Here is a 23968-nt window from a genome sequence, read left to right as displayed (position 1 = left end):
GACAGATCAAATATTACTACTATTATCAACCACGTGTTAATACCCATAAAGAATTCACCCATCAGGAGTTGAATATACTCCCTCTGATCTCATTTGCTTTGTCTTCTACGTCAATTTATCACAAATTCTCTGTCAGTGGAGTCCAAACAAATGAGATATCCCTTACTCTTCAATAACTTCAGATTTAAGTCAAAAACAAAACCCTGGATAATGACTAGGCAGCATAAGCACAGGATGTTTTGAAATGGTACATCTTACTGCAAAGCAGAAGTGAAGTCCAGCATTTAACAGTACAAGTTCTATTAACATAAGTAAGGTAAGCAGAAAGCCAAGCCACGAAGTACCCAGCTTTCAATGGAGAGTGCCCATTCCAGATTTCTGCTAGTAACTGAGGTCGCTGTGCACCTGATGAACAGCAACGAAGGGCAACGTGTCGAGATACTGATTGTTAACATTCTTGGCCTCTATTTCCATGACCACCTTTAAGTCAGTCACATATGGAAGCTGTGCTTCTCGATAATGCCACCAGCAATCTTAATGAACTAACACGGAACTCAGCAAGGGAACCCCTTTATATCCAAAACTTGATGAAGGCAGATATTGCCACTGTTCGAAGCAAGGGTATTTCTTTAAATGGAGAATGCTAATAACCAACTGCCATGTTAAGCTGTGAAATAATGAAAGAACTGAAGGATTTTTGTGAGGCGATTCAATAAGAATGTTAGGTCTTAGCGGCTGAGGAGATGTGTGTAATATAACCAAAGACAAATTGTCTGGGCTCTTTAAGAATACATGGCTGTGCTAAGAAAATCTTCAAGAGCCAAGTATTTTGAGAATTATAAAGTGATGTTATAACAAGGTCAGGAGTCTAGGTACATAGGTTTTAAATTACTGCAATAGCCTATAACAGAGTCCTATAAAGGGGATGAAAGGTACTTCGTTACAACACTGGAAAAGCGAACTTAGGTGCTTCTGAGACCAGTAGGTATAATTTGTATGGCTTCTTCAGGTTGGTGTTAACTGCACAAAGTTGGCTAGGATGGTCAGAGGTGAAAGAATATTTCTTGGGAATTTGGTTAATGAAAGAAACCATTGGAAATGAGCCTTCTACATTGAAGCTCAAGTAGAGCAAAGCATTTCTTTTTCCATTTCTCTATTCAACTTAGATGATTTGGAAAGTCATCCCACCAGTGGTGTATTCAAACAAAACAACAAAACAAAACCAATTGCTTTTCATTTAAAATAGTTCTAGGGGCTGGCCCGGTGGCGTAGTGTTAAGTTTGTGCACTCCACTTCGGCAGCCCAGGGTTCGCAGGTTCGGATCCTGGGCGCAGTCCTACACACCGCTTATCAAGCCATGCTGTGGCAGGCGTCCCACATAAAGTAGAGCAAGATGGGCACAGATGTTAGCCCAGGGCCAATCTTCCTCAGCAAAAAGAGGAGGATTGGCAGCAGATGTTAGCTCAGGGCTAATCTTCCTCACAAGAAAAAAAAAATCTTAAAATAGTTCTAAAAGCTGGTTGGTTGCCAAATCATGAGTTATATTAAACAGCGGGCTAACTCATGTCCTGTTCCCCCAACTATTGCTCTCTGAAAAGTCACAGTAAAGTCAAGTTTTTACCCTCAGATTTCTTTCCATCAGGACACAAAATACTTTCCAACTAAGAAGCCAAGGCCCCACGACAACCCCAGGACAAGTTCTGTGGGTATCCTTCAAAAATGAAAGCATTGTTGCAACACGCCACCGATCAAGGGAAAGGTGCCTTTGTATTCAATGGTCCCAATGGTATTTGTGGCCACCGGGCAGCTTTCATTTCTCTTAGCACTAGGTCCAAAGCAAAGTAGCCAGGAGCCATTTTTAAAGAAAACTGCTGTAACCAGTCCTAACAGTTTAAACCAGTGCTTTCCCTAGTGAAAGACGGGTTACCCAGAGACATTTCAAAGACTGAGGTGGGGAAGTCAAAGGAGAGGACCATGAAACTAGAGCTGGGGTTTGCCTCTTGGACGACAACAGGAATGTTTTATTTTTAATACGCCTAATCTATTGGGTACTATTAACTCACGTATTTCCCCAGGGAAAAGAAGAACTGTTAGATGATGCAGTTTTCACCCCTGAAAGAGCCAACAAGTCAGAGAACAACTGCTATACCTTTTGTTATGGTGGCTGATGTCATGGTTCGAGAAAGCAGGGCACTCAGCTCAGCCACTCCACTGCACAACCTTGGGTCTGCTTAGTTGTCTCCCTACAATGATCCTGTTTGTAGCTTTGTCCTTTTCCTTCTAAATCTTATTAACCACACCTGACATCGGATGGGGGCGGGGCTCATGCCAGGATAGAAAGAGTACACCATTTATGCAAATTTTTAAAAACATATACATGGATATCACATGAGCATAAAGGCATAAATGGGTACAATACATAAGAAGAATGGAAAATGGGAATGGGGTGAGGGAGGGGTACAACTGAGGCTTCAAGTACGTGCAAAGTTTTATTTTAAAACAAAGAGATGAAGTAAATATGACAAAACAGTAACATTTTAAAATCTAGATAGTGGGTTTCTGGGTGTGATTCTCTGAGTTTTTCTGAATGTTTGAAATAGTTCAGAAATGTTTTTAAAAAGATAAATATACTGCAAAATTTAAGAACTAGAAATCCCATAGATATCTGAGAACTATAATAATTTATTAAAAAAGAAAAAAACCTGAAAAGTCAGCTAATAACTGAGAGCAATGGATTAAATATTTTTCATCCAAAGAGAGCAGGGATTTGCTATTCATTGACTGTGTCAGGTGCATGCTAATGAACAGTTTATGTACTTATTTACAACTCCATTAGTTAGGTATCATCTTCATTTTATGGATGAGGAAACTGCAGCATAGATGTTAACTTGGCCAATGATGCAATGAATTAAGCACCAAAGTCAGGATTTAAAGCCAAGTTCAAAGGCTGGACTTCCCCAGGGCCAGAATCCTCTTAGCCGCCATCAGAGGATCTCTTGCATCCAGGCTTCAGATACTCCAGGGGGTGACCAGCCACCCATTACTTCCAAGTACACTGAGGATGCCCCTCCCAAAGGAAATGTCATGCCACATGTCCTGTACCGCAAGTCACACCATCTCAAATAAAATCTTCAAATTTGTTCACCCAGGCATTTTCAAATGATGTGGTTAACAAACTTTTATTTACGGAGAAAAACGTCCAGAAAATTCTGAAGGATGGATAAACACCAAAATGTTATCGCCTGTTGTAGGATTATATGCTAGTGTAATTCACTTTTTGCATGCTGTTATCATTTTTCTTTTACAATGAACATACTACTTCTCTAATAAAGTGCTTATTGAATAAATTAACAAAGCTAAAGGTCACATGTCCAGTGCGCTGGACACTGACTCTATTCCAAAATTATATTGAAAAAGGGACCATCTCTATCACTCAACAATATCCAAGTGGCCCAACATTCATGCACCAGAGTAAACACACAGATGTGGTCCCTGGTCTTGATAGAATATAGGAGGGGGTCACGATGTGCACACACAAAAATGTTAAAATGACAGGCATTGAGTAACTGCCAAAGGTACATAAGCAGGAGGTGCTTCATCCAAGTTTTGAGAAAGGGCACACGCGTTTCTGAGCCGGATCAAGGATGGAGGGCCTCATGGAAAATGGGATCTTGAACAGGACTTTGTAGGATTCAAATCAAAACTGAAAGAGCAATTCAGAAAAACAAATAGCCCGAGCAGGCTGTGAAATTTGGGAATCAACATATGCATCTGAGTAATAGTGAAGCAAATAGCCTGGAACTCAGAGTAACAGAATCCCAGTGTTTTAGAAATTTGGGGAAAACTGGGTTAAATGAAGTTGCAGGCATTTCTTTACTGCTGGAATTCTCTAAGCTCTTTGTAGGCTAATGTGCATGGAGTCTCCTCCCACCAAGGGAAGATGGCTAGTCTTATTTGACCAGAATCCTTTTCTCACTGAAGAGATAAGTGCAAAGGAAAACCCCAAGTTGAACAGATGAAGGGCTTGAATGCCAACACACAATGGGCAGTCTGGCCTCGGCCCTTCTAACAGGACCTGGATTTCGCCCCCCACTCGGAACCAAGGAGGACATGCTAATACACCTTTAAGTTTCTACACAGTAGAACTCAAAACCAGATGTTGCCGCCACCAGAACATTCCCATCCCATCCACGTGTCAGAATCCCAGAGAAGGTCAGTCCCACCCCTGTTCTTCTGAGAGCACCTTGACAGCCAGCCATCCCTTCCTGGTGATCTGCAGGCCTCGGAAGAAGCTCACCTTCTTACGAAGTGATTGAAGGGCTACTATGAGCAATGGGGAGCTCTGGAGGATCCCAAATACGCGCGACAAAGAAAGCAAGAGTTTTTCAAGTCTTGTGTGTATATAGCAGTTTTTTCAAATTAGAAGTGGCAAGGCATTTGTTATAAAATCAGTTCAAGGGGCCATAACTAGCATTTCTTTTTGTGTGTGTGTGAGGAAGATCAGCCCTGAGCTAACATCTGCCAAGCCTCCTCTTTTTGCTGAGGAAGACTGGCCCTGGGCTACCATCCATGCCCATCTTCCTCTACTTTATATGAGACGCCGCCACAGCCTGGCTTGACAAGCAGTGTGTCGGTGCACACCCGGGATCCGAACCGGCAAACCCCAGGCCCACAGCAGAGGGCGCGCACTTAACCGCTTGTGCCACCGGGCCGGCCCCCAACCAGCAATTCTTAAAAACAACTTTTTAAAAAAAGAAGAAAGGAAGACCAAACAGGTACGTTACATGTACAAAGGGCAAGTAATGTTTTATAAAACTCGTCTCTGTTATACATAGTGTATTGACCTCTGTGTGTTCAAATCTATTTCATACTCGGGTCACAGCTAAAAGGTCTGCAAGTCACTGCTCCAGAAGATGGAGGACTTAGGGCAGAGACTGGAGGCTGCTGCACTCCCCTAGATGGGCGGAGGGAACCCTTTAAGGCAGTGGAATAGTAGCAGTAGAAAGAAAAGAAAGAAACAGAAGAGACACTTAATAGAGAAGAGAATCTGGGTAAGGGAAACCAATGAAAATGCTAAGGCATTGCACCTGGGTCATTTGGGGAAAAGGCGGCTATAATCATAAACAGGCAAATCGTGAAGGAGAACTGGTTAAGAGGTCCATAGTGGAGGCAGGGAGAGATGTTCAGGGGAGACACATTTGGTTTCAAGAGACAGGAGGACATCCAGATGGAACTACAAAAAAAGCTCACCCACACCACAACCTCAAAAACAGGTCCCCAACATTTCTTTAATTTAGTCACCTTTTACGACACTATATTAATTCCCCTTCAGTTAAACAATGTTTTAAATTTATGTTCTGTCCTCAACCAAGTGGTTATGACTTTAAAAAGCACATAATCACACTAAAGAACCAATACCATCAGTTAGTCTCCGGCTATTACATTATTTACCATCCCAAGGGCTCCACTGTGATTTAGCATTTGATGGATAAGTACAGGCGGGTCTGTCATTTGGCTCTGTGTGTGTGCATCCGACGACTGCAGCGGCACAGGGAGGGGCGAGCCGCATGAGCCCTCCTGCACTAGCACTACCAGGAGAGCTGTGCCAAAGGGCACCCGTCAGCTGCCACACAGGCCATGCCTGTCCTGTGAGGCTGCAGTTGGCTCAAGGGCCCTGCTGATCCAGCAAGAGGGCACGAGGGAAATGGCAGAACTCCAACAGATCACTTTATCAAGGACTGAATCCCCAGTGTCCATCAGAATAGACACAATTGAACGAGGCAGTGTGCACCTAAAGGTAACATGTCATCCTCACCAGGCCCTGGATGAAGGGAGTTTTGCTTTACAGAAGCCTCTTCACGAGGTAAATTACATTAATTACCGACATTTAAAAACATCCAACATTTTAGGGTTCTGAATCTGATTTATTAGACAGCATGGAAATAACAGGTTTAGATTATTTTACAAAAAGAGCTCTAGCTGCTCATAAACAGCAACTAGGCTTGCTGGGAAAGAAAATCCTTCAGACTACTGCACAAGGACAGACTCCTCATCCTACACAAAGTCAGTATGAAAGGGCACGCAGACAAGGTTTCTAAAGACAGAGAACAGAGAAATCCACATACTAAGTAACGTGTCCGCAACGACTATAATGCACCCCTTAGGGAATAAGCATGTATTTGTAGGAAGCAAAACAAAGCTTTCCATAGAGAAATCACTTTCACGAGATGGTTACGTGGACCTGCAATGAAGAAAATACATTTCAAAAGATGGGTTCAGACTTACACTAAGTTTTCACTGAAATACTTAAAAATCAGACCTTTCTCTGTACCAAAGAATTTTTTTCAAATACATCATGGATAAAATAAATTTCAGTAAAGGGCCAAGTCTCATTCAGAAACACACATTTGCAAAAAATATAAGTAAAAAACACAAAGGTTCACAACAAAAATCCTATTTGGAACCACCTAGAATAGGCCAAGCTAAGTTCGTGTTCTGCTTCAGGGCATTACATTGAAATGAATCTCATTCTCACTGTAATTTTTTTCTTTTTAACCTTAATCACCAGCGGCTGGGCAACTGAAATGGACATGAGAACTATATAAATGTCAGAGAAATATGTAAACCTCATTAATGTTTCCAAAAATTCATTTAGAGATAGAAACAGGTCCAAATAGATGCCTGTCTAAATGTACTGCAATTACGTTACAATTATTTTTCCAAATACACAGATATGCTCTGTCTTTTCTCAGCTCATTACTAACTCAAACAATTTGCCCTTCTGGGATCAATTGTTTGCTAATAAATAATTGTTTACAGTCACAAAATGATGTTAGGAGGTTTTCTTATTAGTTTTCCTTCTGCACCCTAATAAGATTGAAAACTAGCTGATTCCCAGGAGTCTAACCTTAACCTCGCTTTGTTTAACAGCCCAGGAAATGATGAACCATCTGCTTCAGAAAATAATGGACGGCCAAGAGGAAATATTGTTTAATTGTAGATTAACCTCCTCATGAGGCAGTCTGAAGCAGCTTTAGAATTAGCAACTATAACCAGCAAAAGAAACAAATGGCTCAAGAGCCTTTTCCTCTACCGTTTAAGGTCCAGAAAGAATGCAAAGGGATTTTTATTACCTATATTTATTTACAACATTTATTTCCACAGTGGAAACAAAAATCATCAAGGTCAAAACTGATCCTCAGAAGTGCAGTCACTGCCCTCCAATTTTGTTTGCCCAAATGAATACCTTTAATGCAGCAAACCATCAAACCATCTCATGCACTTAAGCAAGTGTTCGTTTAAAAAAAAAATCAACAAAAACCTCTTTTCCATTATTTTCAGGTTCTTATAATATTAAAATTAATATTTTTCCCTGGTTTCTTTGTTAATAGTAATAAATCCACCATTGGGGAGTACGAATTGTTTTATTATCATCAACATGGCACTTAAGTAAATGAAATCTTGTCATGTACATGGTGACCTACAAGTTCAAAAGAAAAAAGAACAGCATGAGATCAAAATGGCCGGCCAGGACAAGAGATACAAAAGTGAGAGATTAAATACAAACACAGCCCTTTATCCAACAGGCTTCACATGCTAAGTCTTTTCTAAAGTCAAACCTGTAAAAGTGTACATGATATTCAACAGTTAATACTCTGGCCCCTCTCAGGGACTCATCCAATTTAGCAAGGGTAATATACCATTTTAATTCAGAACACTATAGGAATCTTGAAAACATTCAGTTATTCCATAAATATTTATTGAGGCATTCCTTCAAGGGCCTAGGTAGAGAGGGACAAGGAACAGGACAAAGACACTTGGGGTGGCTATTCAGTGGTTTAACAAATGCCTGGGTATCAGTTTCCCCTTGAGCCTGGTGCAGGTAATTAAGGAAAGAGCTTTGCCCTGCTGGTACAAAAAAATGTAAATGGTTTCTCTCTGTCAAGTTACAACCAAGAGCCAAAGACATCTATGAAAATTTCAAAACTAAGGAAATTTGCTTTCCAGGCAAAGCCATATTACTCCGGGTTTCCAATAAGACCTGAAGGTCATACATTTTGTGTAAATATTAAAGAAACAACCTCTGTGAAGAGGAAAGATTTTTGGCAGCTCAAATTCTTAAATATCTTAAATAGAATTTGCTAAAATAAATTATTCTTGAATTCCTCAACTTAATTTTGAAGCAATGAGCTAGTAATAACTCCAGAGATTCAAATAATAGTGCCTATTCAAGAAGAATGAGAGTTTGACATTCTTCTCTACAAAACAACTAGGCACAATTTTATCCATCAGACGTCTATCAACCTACGGATATTGAAAGCTTGGGAGAACAAGATAAAATCAATTCCAACCCTAGAGTCAGCTATAATATTGAGCAGGCATCAACAATGCTATTCATGAATTTAGAAAAATTAATAAATCCTGGGTTGAATGCAAGAAAGGGCTCAAACACAGGTGAAGCATACTCACTTGGGTTTTGTTTCTGCATCTGTCACTTGGCGAATGAAGATACCATCTTCAGGATGTTCCGTGTCATCCATTTCATACATATATGATGATGCTATTGCAAGCGTAGTCCCATCATTACTGAAGGCAAGTGACGCGATGCTGGTGGGGTACCGATGGAACTGACACAGTCGCTTTTTGTTAAACGGATCCCAAATATTTACAAATCCATCGGAACCACCTGCAATTCATTTCAAAAGAGTTAAAATGGTTCTTAAAAGCAGATACAGAAATAACCATTATCTTAACAGTTAATCGTTAAGGTCATGTAGAAGTTACATTTTCCCCAAGGAGTACTGTACCAGATTTTTTCCCCCTAAATATCATAAAAAGCAAGGACAATTGTTTAAAAAACTCTGCCTAAGCATAAACATCTACTGTTCAATTAACAGCAAAATGATGTTATCTTAGTAATGAAACATAGGTTAGCAAGCCATACTTTACCCGTGGCAAATGTATTGTGGATGTTGTGAAAGGAAATGGCATTGACTGGGTAAATCTGCTCAATATTGTTTTCTTTCAGTCTGTGACACTTGAAGGCATACTTCTTCTTCTGCACCTCAGGGCTTGGGTCCAGGTACTCTACTGCCACTCGGCCTTCAATAGAGCTTAATACATAACCCTGCCATGAGGGAACCAGAGAAGGACAAAAATGGTGACTACAGCTTCCAAAAACAAGGCACTAATTCCCAAATTCAACCCACACTAAAGAAAGATGTGTTCTCAGAAATGAAAAGAGGTACAGCCAGGTTTCATTTAACCAAGTGTTTAAGCTATACTAACATAGTTATGATCATTCCAAAAGCTTAAAAACACTAATACCTGTTTTGTAAAAAAAAAAAAAAAAAATAAGGCTATCATCACTTGCTTTCTTCACGGTACCAGTGCCTTGCACACTGCAATCAAAAATGTCTAGTTATTTTGTCAAATCTAAACAAGCATTTTAAAGTGTTTCAGTTATCAGTTGTTGTCCTGTCCAGAAAGGGACTCAAAATTTGTTCCACCACCTGGAATATCTTTTTCTTTGCTCTATGCCCCTTCACCTCTAACAACTCTAAGAACAACTGTGTTTCCTTCAGTGGGGGTATCAATAATCCAAATCAACCGGAAAACCAGCCTTCCATCTCAGTGTCTCTGCCTCTTGCATTTAACTACAGAAAGTTGAGTATACACACAAACAACAGATTTTCAGCAATGTTCAAAAGTGGTTTACAATTTCAAACCTTTTCTCACCTTTCCTTGAAATGCCATGTCAAAGAAAGAGATAAATATGAAACCTATATTTAATTTAATTTTTTTTAATTCTTCAAGGTATGAAAAAGATTTATTCCTGAAAAACTACTTATGGAGCAAAGAAAAATAAAAAACCAGTAAAACTTTACTTTTAAACTTCCATTGTGAACTGGAGATATACTCTGACAGAAGATTTTGGATATAAGACATAAAAATAATATTTATAAAAGGAGATTTTAATCATGTACTTAAATCTCTGAAGTTTCACATAACTACAATTCCTTATCTTCAATGGAAATTTACAATTTCCTGAGAAAAAGAACTGTGATCACCATTTGAGGTACAGCCTTTTGAGATAAACGGCCAAAAGAATGGATATAATTGCTTCAAGCTCCACAACCGTACTAAAGGACAGCCATAAGATTCCAAAGATATCTGCTGTTTTTAATGACTTTTCCTCTTGCAAAATTCCTATAGCAGCTAACCACACCAGCAACTTTCCCTTTGAACTTTCAGGATCTGGGGGAAGGAGGAGCTCACTTCTAATAAACAGGGTAATCTCATTTAACAATGTTGATGGAAAGGTGACTCACCCTGTACACCAAGAGTTAGTCATTATAGGAGGGGCAATGCCTCTCTAACCTCAGTGGTATTCTTTAAAAGAAAATCCAAGTTCTGCTGTCAGATTGGGAAAAGAACTCTTATTAGTATTAGGGTTACAAAGAGGCAAAAATAAGAGAACAGCAAATTCCATAATCCTAAATTTCCAGATTTAAATTTAATTCATTGGTTTGTAAACTGAAATATCTGAAAAACTCTGATTCCTGTACACCTGTCAAGCATCCTGGACCAGGATCAACAAGGAATCAGAAGACCACTGGCAGATTACTTAACCACTCTGAACATCCAGGGCTTCTCTACAATTGGCTTATTAACACACTACCTTTTAAGAAAAGACTGTGAAAAATATACCTAACGGCAAATTCTAACTCACTACTCAAAAAAAGAGAAAAAAAAAAAAGCAAAGCTTTAAAAGGAAGTGACCAAATCGTTATTATATAAGATCACATTATTTTCAAATTCCAAAGGTCAGGGGGGTTGGTCAGTACCTGCTTGTTCGGAAATGCCCGTATGCAGCGAGTCTGGTACTTCAGGCTAGACTCCCGGCGCTGCTGCACGTAGCCCATGTTCCGTAGGTCCCACACCAACACTCTGCGGCCCGCAGTGCCCACAATCAGCCGGTCTCCAGACACAGAGAGGGTATACACCTTCAAGACAAATTACAACTTCCTAAAAATCATCCATTGCCTGAAAATGGCATTTTGCCCCAAAATAAAGTCCACTAAATATAAAACCATAAAAAAGTTAGGTGATCAGGTTCCCAAATACAAGTACCAAACTTTAAATATTACAGTTACACAAACCAAGTAACTCATACAAAAGAATAAACCCAAGATATTCTTAACACTTAACCAAGTATCATATAATGTACATTCTAATTAATACTGCAAAAACACTCTTGAAGACTTAATTCTCTTCGTTACTAAAACAAATTATTAAACAATTTTTCCAGCCTTCTTATTTCATTTAGTGACTATAAAAGTGTAAAAAATACTCAAAAAGGAGACAAAGCCATAAAACAATTCAAGATACCTTTCAAAGGGCTTCTGGCTTTTCAAAAAACAATCTTTTTCAAAGTTACTTTTCCTACGACCATCTTTTGCAAGATTTCATTTTATAACTCTAAAAATCTTGACTTCCCGAGCTGTCACACTGAATAAATAAAAAAGCTTTCCCAGGAAGAGTGAAGGAGCCATCACTAATTAGCTGCTTAGTTGCTTTTGATGGCATACAAACTGAAAATTAAAAGACAAGGATAGTGGTCTGGCATATGACAAAGCAAATTCTTGTGCCCTGATGTCATACTAAACACTCAAGACAGAGTTCATCTTTAGGGAAAATTAAAAAAGTATTTTCTCCCCTAAAAGCATCTATTTTTATACCTCATAATGCCTTTTCTTCAATATTAAAACAACTTCCACAAAAAATTCCTTTATAATAAATCATAGAACTTCCTGCAAGCAAGTATTTAAAGCAGTTTATTTTCAAATATGTTATGTGGGGATCAAATAGAGATAGCAATTCACAAAAACGGTTGCAAAATGTATTTTCCTGACCACGTTAAATCATTTTTTTAATCCAGACTTCAGATACATAACTGTTACTCCAATTATTACTTTCAATTAATAAGCAACTCTAATTTAATCTAATATTTTAAAACCTGAAAAATCACTATAAAAAATGAAGAGGCCCCATGACATAGTAAGACATCTCTTTAACATTCACTAATTAAACCACATGGTTAGTAATTACTAATATGTTAACTACATACCACCAGCCAAAAAGTCTAAACTAGGTTTAACAATGTAACAACGCGATAGTCTGTACCATCTCGCCTTAAAATTCAACAACTTGACTGAGAGAAAAATAAGGAACTAAAACGATTCAAAACAGATTTAATACAGGCATAAGAGAAATATAAGATTTATTGTAATTTATTCAGAAAACAATGTTTGCAGAAAAATAGAAATTAACCTAAGACATGAAACACGAAACTTAGAAAACACAGAATCCAGAAAGAAACAGATTTATAATAGTACCACCAGATTGGGAATTTTATCTTAAATCTTTACTATACAGGTGACACACAAGCTTCTAATAGTGCTTTCTACCCCCACTGATCGTAAATCAAGTGAAACCACTGTCATGCTACTGACTGGGTATATACATTTATCAAAGAAAGTATTAAAAAAAGTGACATAATGAACCTTGCTGAACCAATAAGCAGCTTGATTCAGTGTGGCTGTCCATTATATGATATTCTGTCAGCAATTTATCACAGCTCTTAACATGTTACATATGACCATAAATCAAAACTAGAAACAATGCAATTATTTTATTCTGAACAAAGGTCTTGCCAGGAGTAGATTCGACTGTGATGTGACAAAAATAATGGCTCTTTGGATGCACTACAGTATATAATGATGGCTAACAGGAACTGAATAGTATATTTACACTGAGGAAATAGACTCAAGTGAAGGATACCTTTAAACTGCTAAAACAATCAATCTTTAAAATTAACTACCACCTGATAAAGTCTGATGAGGATACAGCAAGAATGCTCAATTATACTTTCATTGTACAGATCAAAAGGTTAAAATAATACAATTTCAGTTTTAAGAAGCTTTTTTCACTAGAGCCTTCAAACTACAACTGTCAGTACTAAAAATAAATAAATAAATGGTAAAAGCCAGAGAATATAGGACATCTTTCTCACTAACCTTGAAATGATAACCCATTTCACCCTCTTAACAGTAAACTCAAACGAAACTTCAGGTCGTGAAAATGAGTGACGCTCCATCCTACTTTCTGGTTTGGGCACGTCAAACCCAATTTAAGGCAATCAAACAGTCTTTGCTGAATGACTTTTCTGAAAAGGCAGTGAGTTGCTTCTCAGTCCCGGGATTTCAAGCATTAACCATACATGGAAGTGGGTTTATTTAAGCTAGTGCTCTCCAGTACAAATACGACAACTGACAGAAAAAAAGTTGATCAAAATACCAAAATTAATTTTCCTTTGCATCAAAATATTTCTATGTATCTGGGTTTGTAAAATAGACTCGTCAACTCTTAACTTCTATATTCATTACCATATTCATCAAACATTTACCAAGTCAAATCACCCCAAGGACCATAATTCCTGTTATGAATATAAAGAGCCTACCTTTTCAGGCTGAGAGAAGGTCCCAGCATTACAAGGAGTTCTGGGATCCCACAATTTAACTGTCTGATCCCAACTCCCAGTAACCATCACATTCACTTCTGGACAGTATTCAACACATCGGATAGGGGCGTCATGGGTTCCAACAAGATTTTCTATAGGACACAAAAAAAAAAACACCTGGCTTTACTACCTCTAGTAAACAATTCCTCAGGTGAACAACAGAATGAAACATTCATTCAACTGTAATGAATCCACTTCCACCAACTCTCTGGAAATGTCTGCATACAGAAAAATTTCTCCATGACTACAAAAAGTCATCTATTCTTCTGTTCACCTTACAGTGCATAGTTTGATTCACTGGCATGGTACATTTCAAAGGCTGACTTGAATTCCAGATGACATTAAAATGGTGGCATATTTGTTATTTTCCTCACTTGATTCTAGATTCCTTAAAATCAGGAACCTTGATTGACTCGGTATAGTCATGCATCCCATAACAACAACATTCAATGATGGACCGCATCCATACACTCGAGGTGTGTAGCAGGCTATACCATCTACGTTTGTGTAAGTACACTGTATGATGTTCGCATAAGAGACAAAATTGCCTAACGACACATTTCTCAGAGGGTGTCCCCGTCATTAAGCGACACATGACTGTAGTTCTGACTGTATCTAGCACAGGTTATGATACATGGTAGGTGCTCAAGAAACACCTGTTGAATGAACAAATGAACAGAGAACTCCAGTCTCCTGGATCTGGATAAAACTTATCACATTAAGCCAATCCTTATAAGAAATTATTTAAGTGGTAACAGGATTATCTGAGAACTGGGAATGAGAAAGGCAGGGAGTCTTATGATTAATCCACTTGGTTTTCATGATGGGTCAAATTTCCAACACATAATTTCTTTCCTTTCAATTTCAATTTTTTAGGCTATCTCGTTCATTCATTCAACTAACATCTACTAAATGTCTACTCTGTGCCAGAATCTATGCCACACGCTGAGAATACAACAAAGAACAATATGTGGTCCTAATCTTCAAACAGGAAAACTATGTGTTTAAAAATATATCACTTAAATAGGAAAGAAAAGTTTCTCATCAAGTTAGGCAATGACCTTTGGAGACTAACAGCTAATTCCCTTAATTATAGTCTCCAACATCGAAAATCTTGTTTGCTTTTCGGTGTTTTTTTCTCCTAAGTTTTCCAACATATAGGACCTAAACCTGCAAACTAACTTATTGTGTAGAGTAAGCTGCTAGCCAACAAAACCCAACATCTGCAGTTATAAGTTACAGGACAAAGTGACTTTCTAATTGAGTGCAAAAAGTCTCTTCTAATTAGGTGCTTATTTTTTTGACAAAATATTGTACCCATCCTCTATCCGTTCTCTCATTGTCCATCTCATCTTCATCTAGTCATATCTCTGTAACTTGCCATCTCCTTCAAGTACCATCTATGTCTAATGTATGTATAGACATACAAAAAAAGCTCTGCTAGAGAGCTCTGGGCATTTAGGTTCCATTCCAATCTCTGCTCTGCTCCAAAGTCACCATAAAAATTTGCGTGAGTCATTTCATATCTGGGCCTCTAAGAAATTAACTAAAAGAAAATGTGTTATCTTTTATTCATTCAATAAATGCAACTGAAACATATTCTATGCTAAATAATTATACAAGCAGGATTAATACAGTACCTGGACAGGACTGGCTATTTAAGGTTAGATTTTTAAAAATCTATCTTCCTTTACTCTAGATTTAGCTTCTGAAAAGAGAACTCAAACATCAGCATTGTCCTGAAAAATCCTAATGAAAAGCAGACCATTACAAGAACCAGTCCACTTCTGAGGACAAGACAAAGGTCATATACTCAAGTGTTACTTCATGTAAACATTTGGGATGGAGATCATTACCGGCTTTACTGAAAAAATACATGCATAATATTTTGTGATCAGTAACTTAATGGTTTTCATTTAAACAAAAAAGTCCTAAATTCAAACCACTTTTGCTCATATCTAAGCACTTAGGAACTAGGCAATTCAGAAACTACTCTTTCTAAATAAACCTTTATACTCTCATACACTAGCTGAGAAAACAATACACTGGTAAAAATGTGGCCATATTACCTTGATCAGTGTTCAAATCATGCATTTTCAATTGATGGTCTAATCCCCCACTCCAGGCATGCGTTGGATCCTACAAAATAAAGTTTCAAGTCATTTAAAACTTAGAGCTTTAGAATGTGTTTCAGAATTCCTGATTCTACAGCCAACTGTTCAGTTTACGCTCAAGATGATGTACACTGGGCTCAACCACTCACTGTAAACAAAACTAGCACAAAAAAATAAAGCAAATAAGTGGTTGCAAAACCTACTATGTCAGCAAATTAAGGAAGCAAATTCACCAGACTGCTTGAGAGTAAACAGGCATTCCTACTTCCTAGTTAAAAAAAAAAAAAAAAGAACCTTCCCTTTAACAAGGCAGCCAAATCTTACTGTCTTGTTATAAATTTCAAATACAATGGTCACATGTCCTGAAAGTTTGCAGGATTACTCCATTAAAACTCCACTTGGAAGGGGAGATCGAGTTTCCGACGTCTGCATGTCCCCAGCCAAAAAACGGTACCTGGCTCAAGGCAAGTGTTCAGAAAAAGCCCAAGAGCTGTCCAAATAACTCCACCGACAGAAGCCTGTACCCAATACTGGAAAAGGGCCACTATGAACACAGGAGATCGTAACACAGAGAGAGCGGGCGGAAACGGAGGACACCTACGTAGAACGCGCAGTCCAGCACGGCCCCGGTGTGCTGGTACTTGAGCCGCAGGGAGTTGGCCGGCACATCGTAGAGGCGCACCGACGTGTCCCAGGAGGAGACCAGCAGGAACTGGGAGGTGTTGGGGCTGAACTTCACCGAGGAGATGCCGTCCTCGGGTGGCTGGTTGAGCTTGAACTCGTTAGAACCGGTCATCTACGGAACAAGCGCCCAGTCAGAGTCCCCAAGGGTCCGGGGGCTGGGCTGGCTGATGGCCCGGCAGAAGGGGGACTGCACCCCAGAGGGACCCAGAGGACGTCGGCGACGGGGCCTCTGCGCCTGCGCACAGCCCGCGCGCACGCCACAGTCGGAACTCTCCCCACCCCCCGCCCCTCCTATGCGCCCCAACCGGCCGGACCGGCGCCCCGAACTCCAGCCCCTAAGCTGACCCGCCGCACCCCGACCCGCCGCGGGCTCCTGCACCCCGGCCCTCCCCGGGGCCTGCAGCCCCGACACTCCGATAATAAGGGAAAAGCGATGGAAGCGAAGCGGGCTCCCTGCGGACAGCTCCGCCAGCTCTGGGCCCGGGGAGCCCCGGAGAGTGCGCCTCTGCGCCCCGATGCCTCTCCCCGCTACCTTGGGATCCCCTCAGAAGCAACCTCGCCGCCACTCGCCGCCGCCGCCGCCGCCGCCGCCGCCGCCTTGCTTCCCTCAGAGCGCTCGCAGGCTGCGGGAAGAAGGCCGAGAGGAAACTCCAGCGTACGCCTGCCATTGGCTAATTTCAAACGCCAACGTCTCACTCAAGGCAGACGATTGGTCCGCTCGGAGGCCAGGCGTCGGTCAACCCAGTCATCCTGTTCCGGCTCAAAGGCAATCCGCGGCTTTTCCGATCACGTGGTCTCCTTTCACGCCCAGGCTGAGGAACCCGCGCTCGTGCTGGACGAGTGAAAACTACAGCTCCCAAGGAGCATCGCGCCAAGGCTGCGCTCACGCCCTCCGCCAGCCTTGTGCGGCGCTCTGGGAGATGTGGTCTCCCTGGAGCCGACGCCCTGCTGGTCCTCTGAATAGTAGGCGGGAAGATGCTCTTTCCAGTTCGACCCATGGCTCCCTCCTCATCTCAGTTAATCTCTTAGACCCAAGAACCCAGTTTTGGTCAATACCCATGGAGCTAAATTATTCTCCCTTTCACTGGACGTGCATAAGCCCATGAAGTTAACCAAAAATTGGAATGGAGAACGAAATATTTGCTCTAATCAATTGCATTCCTTTTTGCCCTGTTTCTCATTTTCCTAGAGTTTCCACCGATGAGCCAGGGTCGCATATTTCCCGTTGTTTTAAGATCTATTGATCTCATAGAAACTCATCCTTATTTATATACTATGCTTTATCTCTCCATTCCATCTTTTTACAAATATTTGTTGAGCGCTGTGTGCCAGGCCTGGTGAGAGACTCTGGGCAGATGCATTAGTCAGACCACTCCTTGCTCTCGAGGAACTCCCTGTCGGAAAAGGTGGACACACTGGGAAACAAGTAATTACTCTGAAATGTGTTAAAGCTCAAAATCTTCTTTTAGACATATGTTTAAGTAAGGTCTCAAAATGACACTTACAAGCTTCTCCCCCACCCAACCCCTTCCCTCCCTCCAACTCCCTAGAGTTGAGGCTCAGTTTGTTCCATTTTCTGTTTCTAGAATCGTCCAGAAATAGAATCAAGGTTGCTTCGGTAATGAGAAATGATTTGATCTCCAGGGAAGAAAAGCAATACTTAATTTTTAACTAGAATGCTGTGACTCAGTTACTCTTGACTATCAAAAGCCCACTGAAATTCTTCATCTTAATCCATGCTGTGACCTCTTTTTCACTGCCTTTTGTGAAAAAAAAATCTTATTATGTGATTTTGTATAAAGTGGGAGGAAACTGTTGGGGTTAAAGTGTTTAACTTCTAAGGTACATTAATAGACAAAAGGTATTGTTGGTCTTTATGCATTCACATACCCTGACTCAGGTGCACTTCTTTTTATGATTCTTGACACAATAAACATACACAACCACACTTCTGCTCACTGTATTGATGATATTACTGCTAAAAGGACAGATTCTTGCTCTCCTCCCTCACCAATCCTCGTACTTGGTTCTCTTTTTCTTTCCACAAGTTAATGGCTAAGTTCAGAATTTAAAAATGCAGTGCTTTGCCTCCATTCTAACTTTGGCTAAATATTTTATCTCCAAATAATTTTATTTGGTTCCCTTTCCCAGTTGTTTATTTAATTCTATTAGTGTTTCAAGATTCTGAGCATGAATTATCCACTAATAAAATCTAAGTGTATTTCATTATCCAGTGTGTGTATGATTCAGGTCCCTCTGGGCATGCAGTTGCAGCTGGACTCGATTTGAGTTTTAAGAAACGTCAATCTTTTAAATCCAGTTTAGAGCCTGAAAGGAGGCTGATGATTTCGCTGATTATTCAAATGAATTGATAGTCTTGAGATAGGAAATCTGACAACAATGGAGTCTTGAACATTTTAAATCCAAATGCAAAGTCGTGTGTGTGTGTGTGTGTGTGTGTGTGTGTGTGTGTGTGTGTGTTAATACTTAGTTACCTGCAAGAGACAGGAGTTTCTAGAAACTAATTATACTGTTGGATCACCTTTGACTGCTAATTGGTGGATTGGTAAAAAGAGTGAAATATCCACTATATGACAAACTGGAAAAAGGTCATCCCTAAAATCTTAAGAGCAAAATACTCTGCCATGAAGTGCCTACAGTGGCTAGAGAAAACCACTTCCTATAAGAGAAGTAAGCTTAAGGAGGATATAGTGACCCTATACTGTTAAAACCATCATCTCTGGAAAAAATATAATCTATTGAAATGCAGACAAAAATGTAGATAGAATATTCCTATACAAGTAGTTCCTTGAAAGCAGTTTGGTTATTTCTGCATGGAATATTCAAATAGCGACTTCAGAGAAAAAGAAGAATTTAAAGTGGGTCATCTGGAAGAAAGAAATTCATTGAAATAAAAAGTGTACCAAATAAATCAGAAGAAAACGGATCCAATGTCACTTTTGTTTTCTCTCTCTGACTATCCAATACTTAGCCTAGTTCTCAGCAAGCACCAGGGCCCAGTAAATATTTATTGAATTGAACTCAGTTGAAATGAAATAAATGCAATTGAACCAACTTAGTATTGGCAAATATGTTCTTGGGTAACATCCTTCTGACATCACCGTGAAATAGACAATGATTTTTATTAAATTTTATGTGAGAAGAAAAGATATGACCTCAAAACGGACAACAAACTAGGCATTTTAGACAGAATACTGCGGGTCAATTGGAGGCTTCCAGATATCCCGCTTATTTTCAAAAAATGCAGATAATTTCGATGCTTTTCTGCTCAAAGAGATAAGACTATCATGCAAATGTCCCCCTTCTGGAGGATGAGATCTGATCTCCGCGCTGCGGACTCTCTGCACCTCTGCAACGGCTAAGCGGGGCCCCGGGGCCAGAGGCGGGAGAACCAGGGAGCTCGCCCCACGTGACACCGAACCATTGGTCTCCTCCAAGCTCAGGCTTCCTTTTCCGATGTTTTACGAGGAACAGGTGGCAGCGATCTAACCTTTTGAGAGTCTGCGATTTGCATGACACTCGCGCGGCTATTCTGTCGGTGCCGCACCCTCCCAGCCCCGACTCGGCGGCAGGTGTTGGGGTGCGCAAGTCGGTGGGCGCCCGGGCCGCGCGCTACCGTTCCTTTCAGCGTGAGCGGCCACGTGCTTGCCAGCGATCCGGCCATTTAGCCACGCACGATGCAAAACTATAAACAACAACATGAGTGTGGAGAGGCGTCTTTGCCTCTGGGGCTTTCTTTGCCTAGTCTCTGACCTCAGATCCCACTTCAGCCGCAGTGCCGCCTTTCCGAGCCCAGTTCCCGCGCCGCGCGGGACGCGCAACTGTGCCACCGACCCGGGAACCGCGTGCAGCCGCAAACCTGTCGCGCCAAGCTGGGGGACGAGCAAAGCGGGCTCATTACCTGGTCCAGGCAGCGCCGTTCCATGTGTCCTGCGCCCTCGGAGAGAAGGCGCTTGTCCCAGGTTGGGCCACGTCCCACGGCGCCCTGCTGCGGCCAATCCCAAGGCGCTCCCAGTGCTGGGAAGATGCTCCTTCCCGGAAGGCAACCGCTTCAGCTGCGAGGTCAGCCTCCTGCCTTTTGTCCCTCTCTGCGCGGGCTCTGGAACTGCATTCCAGCCGGGGTGCGCCTCGGCCCGCTTCAGGACTACAGTCACTAGGGAGTGCGGCGCCAAGGTCACGACCTTTGACCCATGACCCCGGCCCCACCCTCCACGTGGGGCGAGCCACACCTCTTCTGACGCATGCCTGCAAGCCCTCCACCGAACAGCGGGGAAACCTTCCGCGCGTTACCCCGCCAGGCAACCAATCCCACCAAAGTTAGCAACGATGCTTAAAATGTTTTATTTTTTTCTCCTTAAAAATATTTACAGATCTGAAATCTCCCCCTTTCGTCCCTACCCATCCTTGGGACGAGAGAAACGAAAACAGGCGTTAATTGCCTAAAGCCCCCGAGGGCTAGCGTGGCCGGCCGTGTGTGCATGTACATATGTACAGGTGTATGTATGGGAGAGGAGTGTACTTAGTTTTGTTGGTATTTTTCTGGGTTTTACCCTACCAATTAATGCCGATCTGGCCGAAACTCCCTTTCCCACCACCACCCGAGAACATCCCCTCCAAAATGGTTTTCAAAGCGCATTGGTTTGCTTTGGGTAGAAAGCAGGCGATCTGGCTTGAGGAATGCCGTTAAATACCCGAAACAATCAAACAAAAAGTAGGGCAGAGGCCATAAATAAGAGATAATGAATACACATGGTGTATTTCTTAATAGTTCTGGAAACACGCCGCCTTGCTCCAGAGTCCTGCGCAGGGGGCAGCCCGCGCCGGGCTTGAGGGCAGCTGGAGACAGGCCAGGGCGGCCGGGGGAGCAGGCGGGCGGCGCGGGGCCGGCGGGCTGGTCAGTAGTCGAGCTTGTTGTAGAGGTTGTAGAGAGGTAAGGCCGAGAGGTTGCTGCCCGGGTAGTAGAGCGGCGCGGGGAAGGCGAGAGAGCGCGGCACCGGCACGCGCAGCAGCGAGCTGTCCCGGAACACCAGCGGCATTCCCACCAGAGTCTGCGCCGACGCGTGCGCCATGTTAGCCGCCTCCAGCTCGGCTGAGAGCTGCCGCTTCCACTTGTTGCGGCGGTTCTGGAACCAAGTCTTGACCTGGGTCTCTGTGAGCTGCAGGCTGGTGGCGAGGCAGGCGCGCTCCGAGCTGCTCAGGTAGCGCTTCATGTCGAAGGTGGACTCGAGCTGGTACACCTGGCTGCGCGAGAAGACCGTGCGCGTCTTCTTCTTGGCGGCGCCCGCCTGCCGCTCGGCTCCGCCGTCCCGCGGCCGTTCGGGCCCCGGCGACGGCGAGCCCGCGGGCAAGAGCCTCTCTTTCTCTTCCTTAAAGTCCGGGTGCGAAGGAGAGAGGAAAGGCGTGCGCTCCGAGCTCGCCGGCCCCGCGCCTCCGCTGCCCTTGGGGGTACCTGGGGGAGGAGAACAGACAGGAAGGCCATGGAGTTGGGAGCCTCAGAGACTCCCAGCTCTGGCCGGGACCAGGGGCTTGGTAGGCGCCTGCGGCCTTAGTCCCATCTTCCTCGCTCCCAACCCCTTCCTCTTCTCCCTTCGCTGGCACCCAAGGCCCGGCAGCCCGGCCTTTAAAAAGCAACAGAAGAGAGGGACCCAGCTACTTGAGTCTGGGGTCTTGTGCTCCCAGCTTCGTGAAAGGACTTGTGGCAACAGGGGGAGGAGGTCTGGAGGGAGAACATGAGCATCGTTTAGAAAGGTGATGTTGCCTCGTGATAACTGAGCTGGAAGAGTTCCCTGAGCTTTATAGGGTGGCATCATTTCACAGGCCGTTTGTTCGGAAATCACGCTAAGGCTAACGCGGGGCTCCCCTTTGTCAGATGTTGTAAAGAGGAACCATCTCTGAAAGGCACCATTGTCAATCATCTTGGAGTGCTAATCATTCCGAGGAGGAGGAGAGAGACAGAGAGGAGAGAAAAGACGCTGAAAGAAATCGCGGTAGAGACAGACGGACCGCTCAGACCCGACTTCCAGACCTGATGTTCGGCAAGTAGCCGATGTGCAAAGGGGATATTGAGGGCAGAGCCGTGTGTGCGGTCGGCCCTGTGCCCAGCCCGCTGTGGTACACTTTCCCTCCAACCCAACCTTCCCCCAGACCGCGCCGCGCGAGGTCTGTGTTCCCGGTCTCCTCTCGAGCGCCCGCAGGGCCGAGCAGGGAGCATCGCGCGCGCGTCCCCTCCCCTCGGCCCCGGACCCCGGACGGCCGCGGCTCTGGCCAGAGGGGGCCCAGCGCGAGAGCCCCGACACAGCTTCCCTCCCCTAGAGCTTGCTCGTGGCCGACGGGGCGGCGTGCGATCCTTACCCAGGCAAGGAAAGGGGATGGGGGGGTGGTGCTTGGGGCCCGGCTCCTTGGGGCCGCGCGAGTCTGGGCAGAAGCAGGCGGGTGCCTTCCAGCCGTCGTCCGGCTCCTCCTCCTCCGAGGACACGGACAGGCTGCGCTTCCTGGAGGGCCAGCCGGCGGGCTCCCGTGGCGCCTCCGAGGGGCCCCCGCCCAGGATGGACTGAATGGTGAAGCTGGAGACGCCGCCGGCCGCCGGACACCCCTTGCCCGCATCTTCCTTGCTGCCCATCCTGGATTCATAAGAAATCGGAGGAAACCAAGAACTCCCTTTAGAGACGATCTGAGTGGAAGATGGTGCAGGCAGGCAGGCGCGGGGGAGGGGCGGGGAGGAGAGCCACGGGGAGGGGGCGACGAAGCTGGTGAGGCGTCCCCTCCGCTCGGGGGACACGCGGGCACGGGACGGCTGCGCGGGGGTCCCTGCCCGCCCGGCTCTGGGTGCACCCGCCCAGCCCCGGCGCGAATGCCCCTTCCTTGCCCGCCAGCTCGCCGGGTCTCCGGCTGCGCGGAGGTGGCGCGGCCTCATTTGCATAGAGGTTACCCGGACGCGGCCAATCGCAGCGCCGCCGAGCGGCCCCGGAAATTTTCAAAAAGCCTAGGCCGGGCACGCAGCGTCTGTGAGCCCCGGGGCGCGCCGAGAGCCCTGTGGGCGTCTGATGTGTCCAACCAGGGACAGCCAGGGCCGAAAGCAGCACAGATTCCAGCCCGCGTTCCAGGCCTCTGCGGCGGCTCTGACCGCTCGGACCCCGGCCCTCTCGAGGGGCAGGGACTGCGTGCGGCTCGCAGCTGGAGTAGTCCGACGCCTCCCTCAGGCGACAGGTCCTCGCATCCTCAGAGGGGCTCACACAGGCTGCTCCACGACCCTCCCCCAGCCTCCCACCCCTTCTCGTCCGGGCGAGCAAGCAGGGCAAGCACCCCCCAGATCAATGCGCCCCGTGAGGGAGGAGGATTTAGGAACGTGCGCCTCTGAACTATTCCTGGTGCTATTCCTGGCAGCTTACCTGGGAGGCCCAGGAGCAGACAATTTCTGGCTTCCTCGCCCACAGACCCCACCCCTGTCACAGGCTCAACGGGGCTGCATGATGTTGAGTGGTAAGGAGGGAGCCCTAGATCTTGTTTCAAGAGATCCTGGTTCAAGTCCCAGCACCACCATTCACACGCTGCACGAACAAGGACAACT

General features: G+C 43.9%; 2 protein-coding genes across 4 annotated transcripts; both read right to left on the bottom strand.

Annotated features, from left to right (window-relative positions):
* Positions 1-5242: 5242 nt before the first annotated feature.
* On the bottom strand, positions 5243-20463 carry BUB3 (BUB3 mitotic checkpoint protein). 3 transcript variants are annotated; one of them, XM_058544205.1, is made up of 8 exons: positions 20303-20463; positions 16298-16492; positions 15652-15721; positions 13523-13674; positions 10848-11006; positions 8950-9127; positions 8470-8686; positions 5243-6241 (listed from the first exon to the last, which is right to left on the bottom strand). In XM_058544205.1, exons 1-8 carry the CDS (start codon positions 20324-20326, stop codon positions 6232-6234), a joined length of 1005 nt encoding a protein of 334 aa, XP_058400188.1. In that variant the 5' UTR covers positions 20327-20463; the 3' UTR covers positions 5243-6231. The 3 variants fall into 3 exon arrangements, with proteins under 3 accessions (XP_058400188.1, XP_058400187.1, XP_058400189.1); XM_058544204.1 differs by lacking the exon at positions 5243-6241 and adding an exon at positions 7406-7480; XM_058544206.1 differs by lacking the exons at positions 5243-6241; positions 20303-20463 and adding exons at positions 7406-7480; positions 16913-16970.
* A 268-nt stretch (positions 20464-20731) lies between these two features.
* HMX2 (H6 family homeobox 2) lies at positions 20732-23195 on the bottom strand. Its single transcript, XM_058544207.1, has 2 exons — positions 22753-23195; positions 20732-21850 (listed from the first exon to the last, which is right to left on the bottom strand). The coding sequence occupies exons 1-2, from the start codon at positions 23018-23020 to the stop codon at positions 21297-21299; spliced, it is 822 nt and encodes a 273-aa protein (XP_058400190.1). The 5' UTR covers positions 23021-23195; the 3' UTR covers positions 20732-21296.
* Between the last annotated feature and the right edge of the window lie 773 nt (positions 23196-23968).

The sequence above is a fragment of the Diceros bicornis genome, chromosome 6 (genome assembly GCF_020826845.1).
Source record: "Diceros bicornis minor isolate mBicDic1 chromosome 6, mDicBic1.mat.cur, whole genome shotgun sequence".
NCBI lineage: Eukaryota > Metazoa > Chordata > Mammalia > Perissodactyla > Rhinocerotidae > Diceros > Diceros bicornis.
Note: the sequence above shows the minus strand (reverse complement) of the source record. Positions and strands in the feature narration are given on the sequence as shown.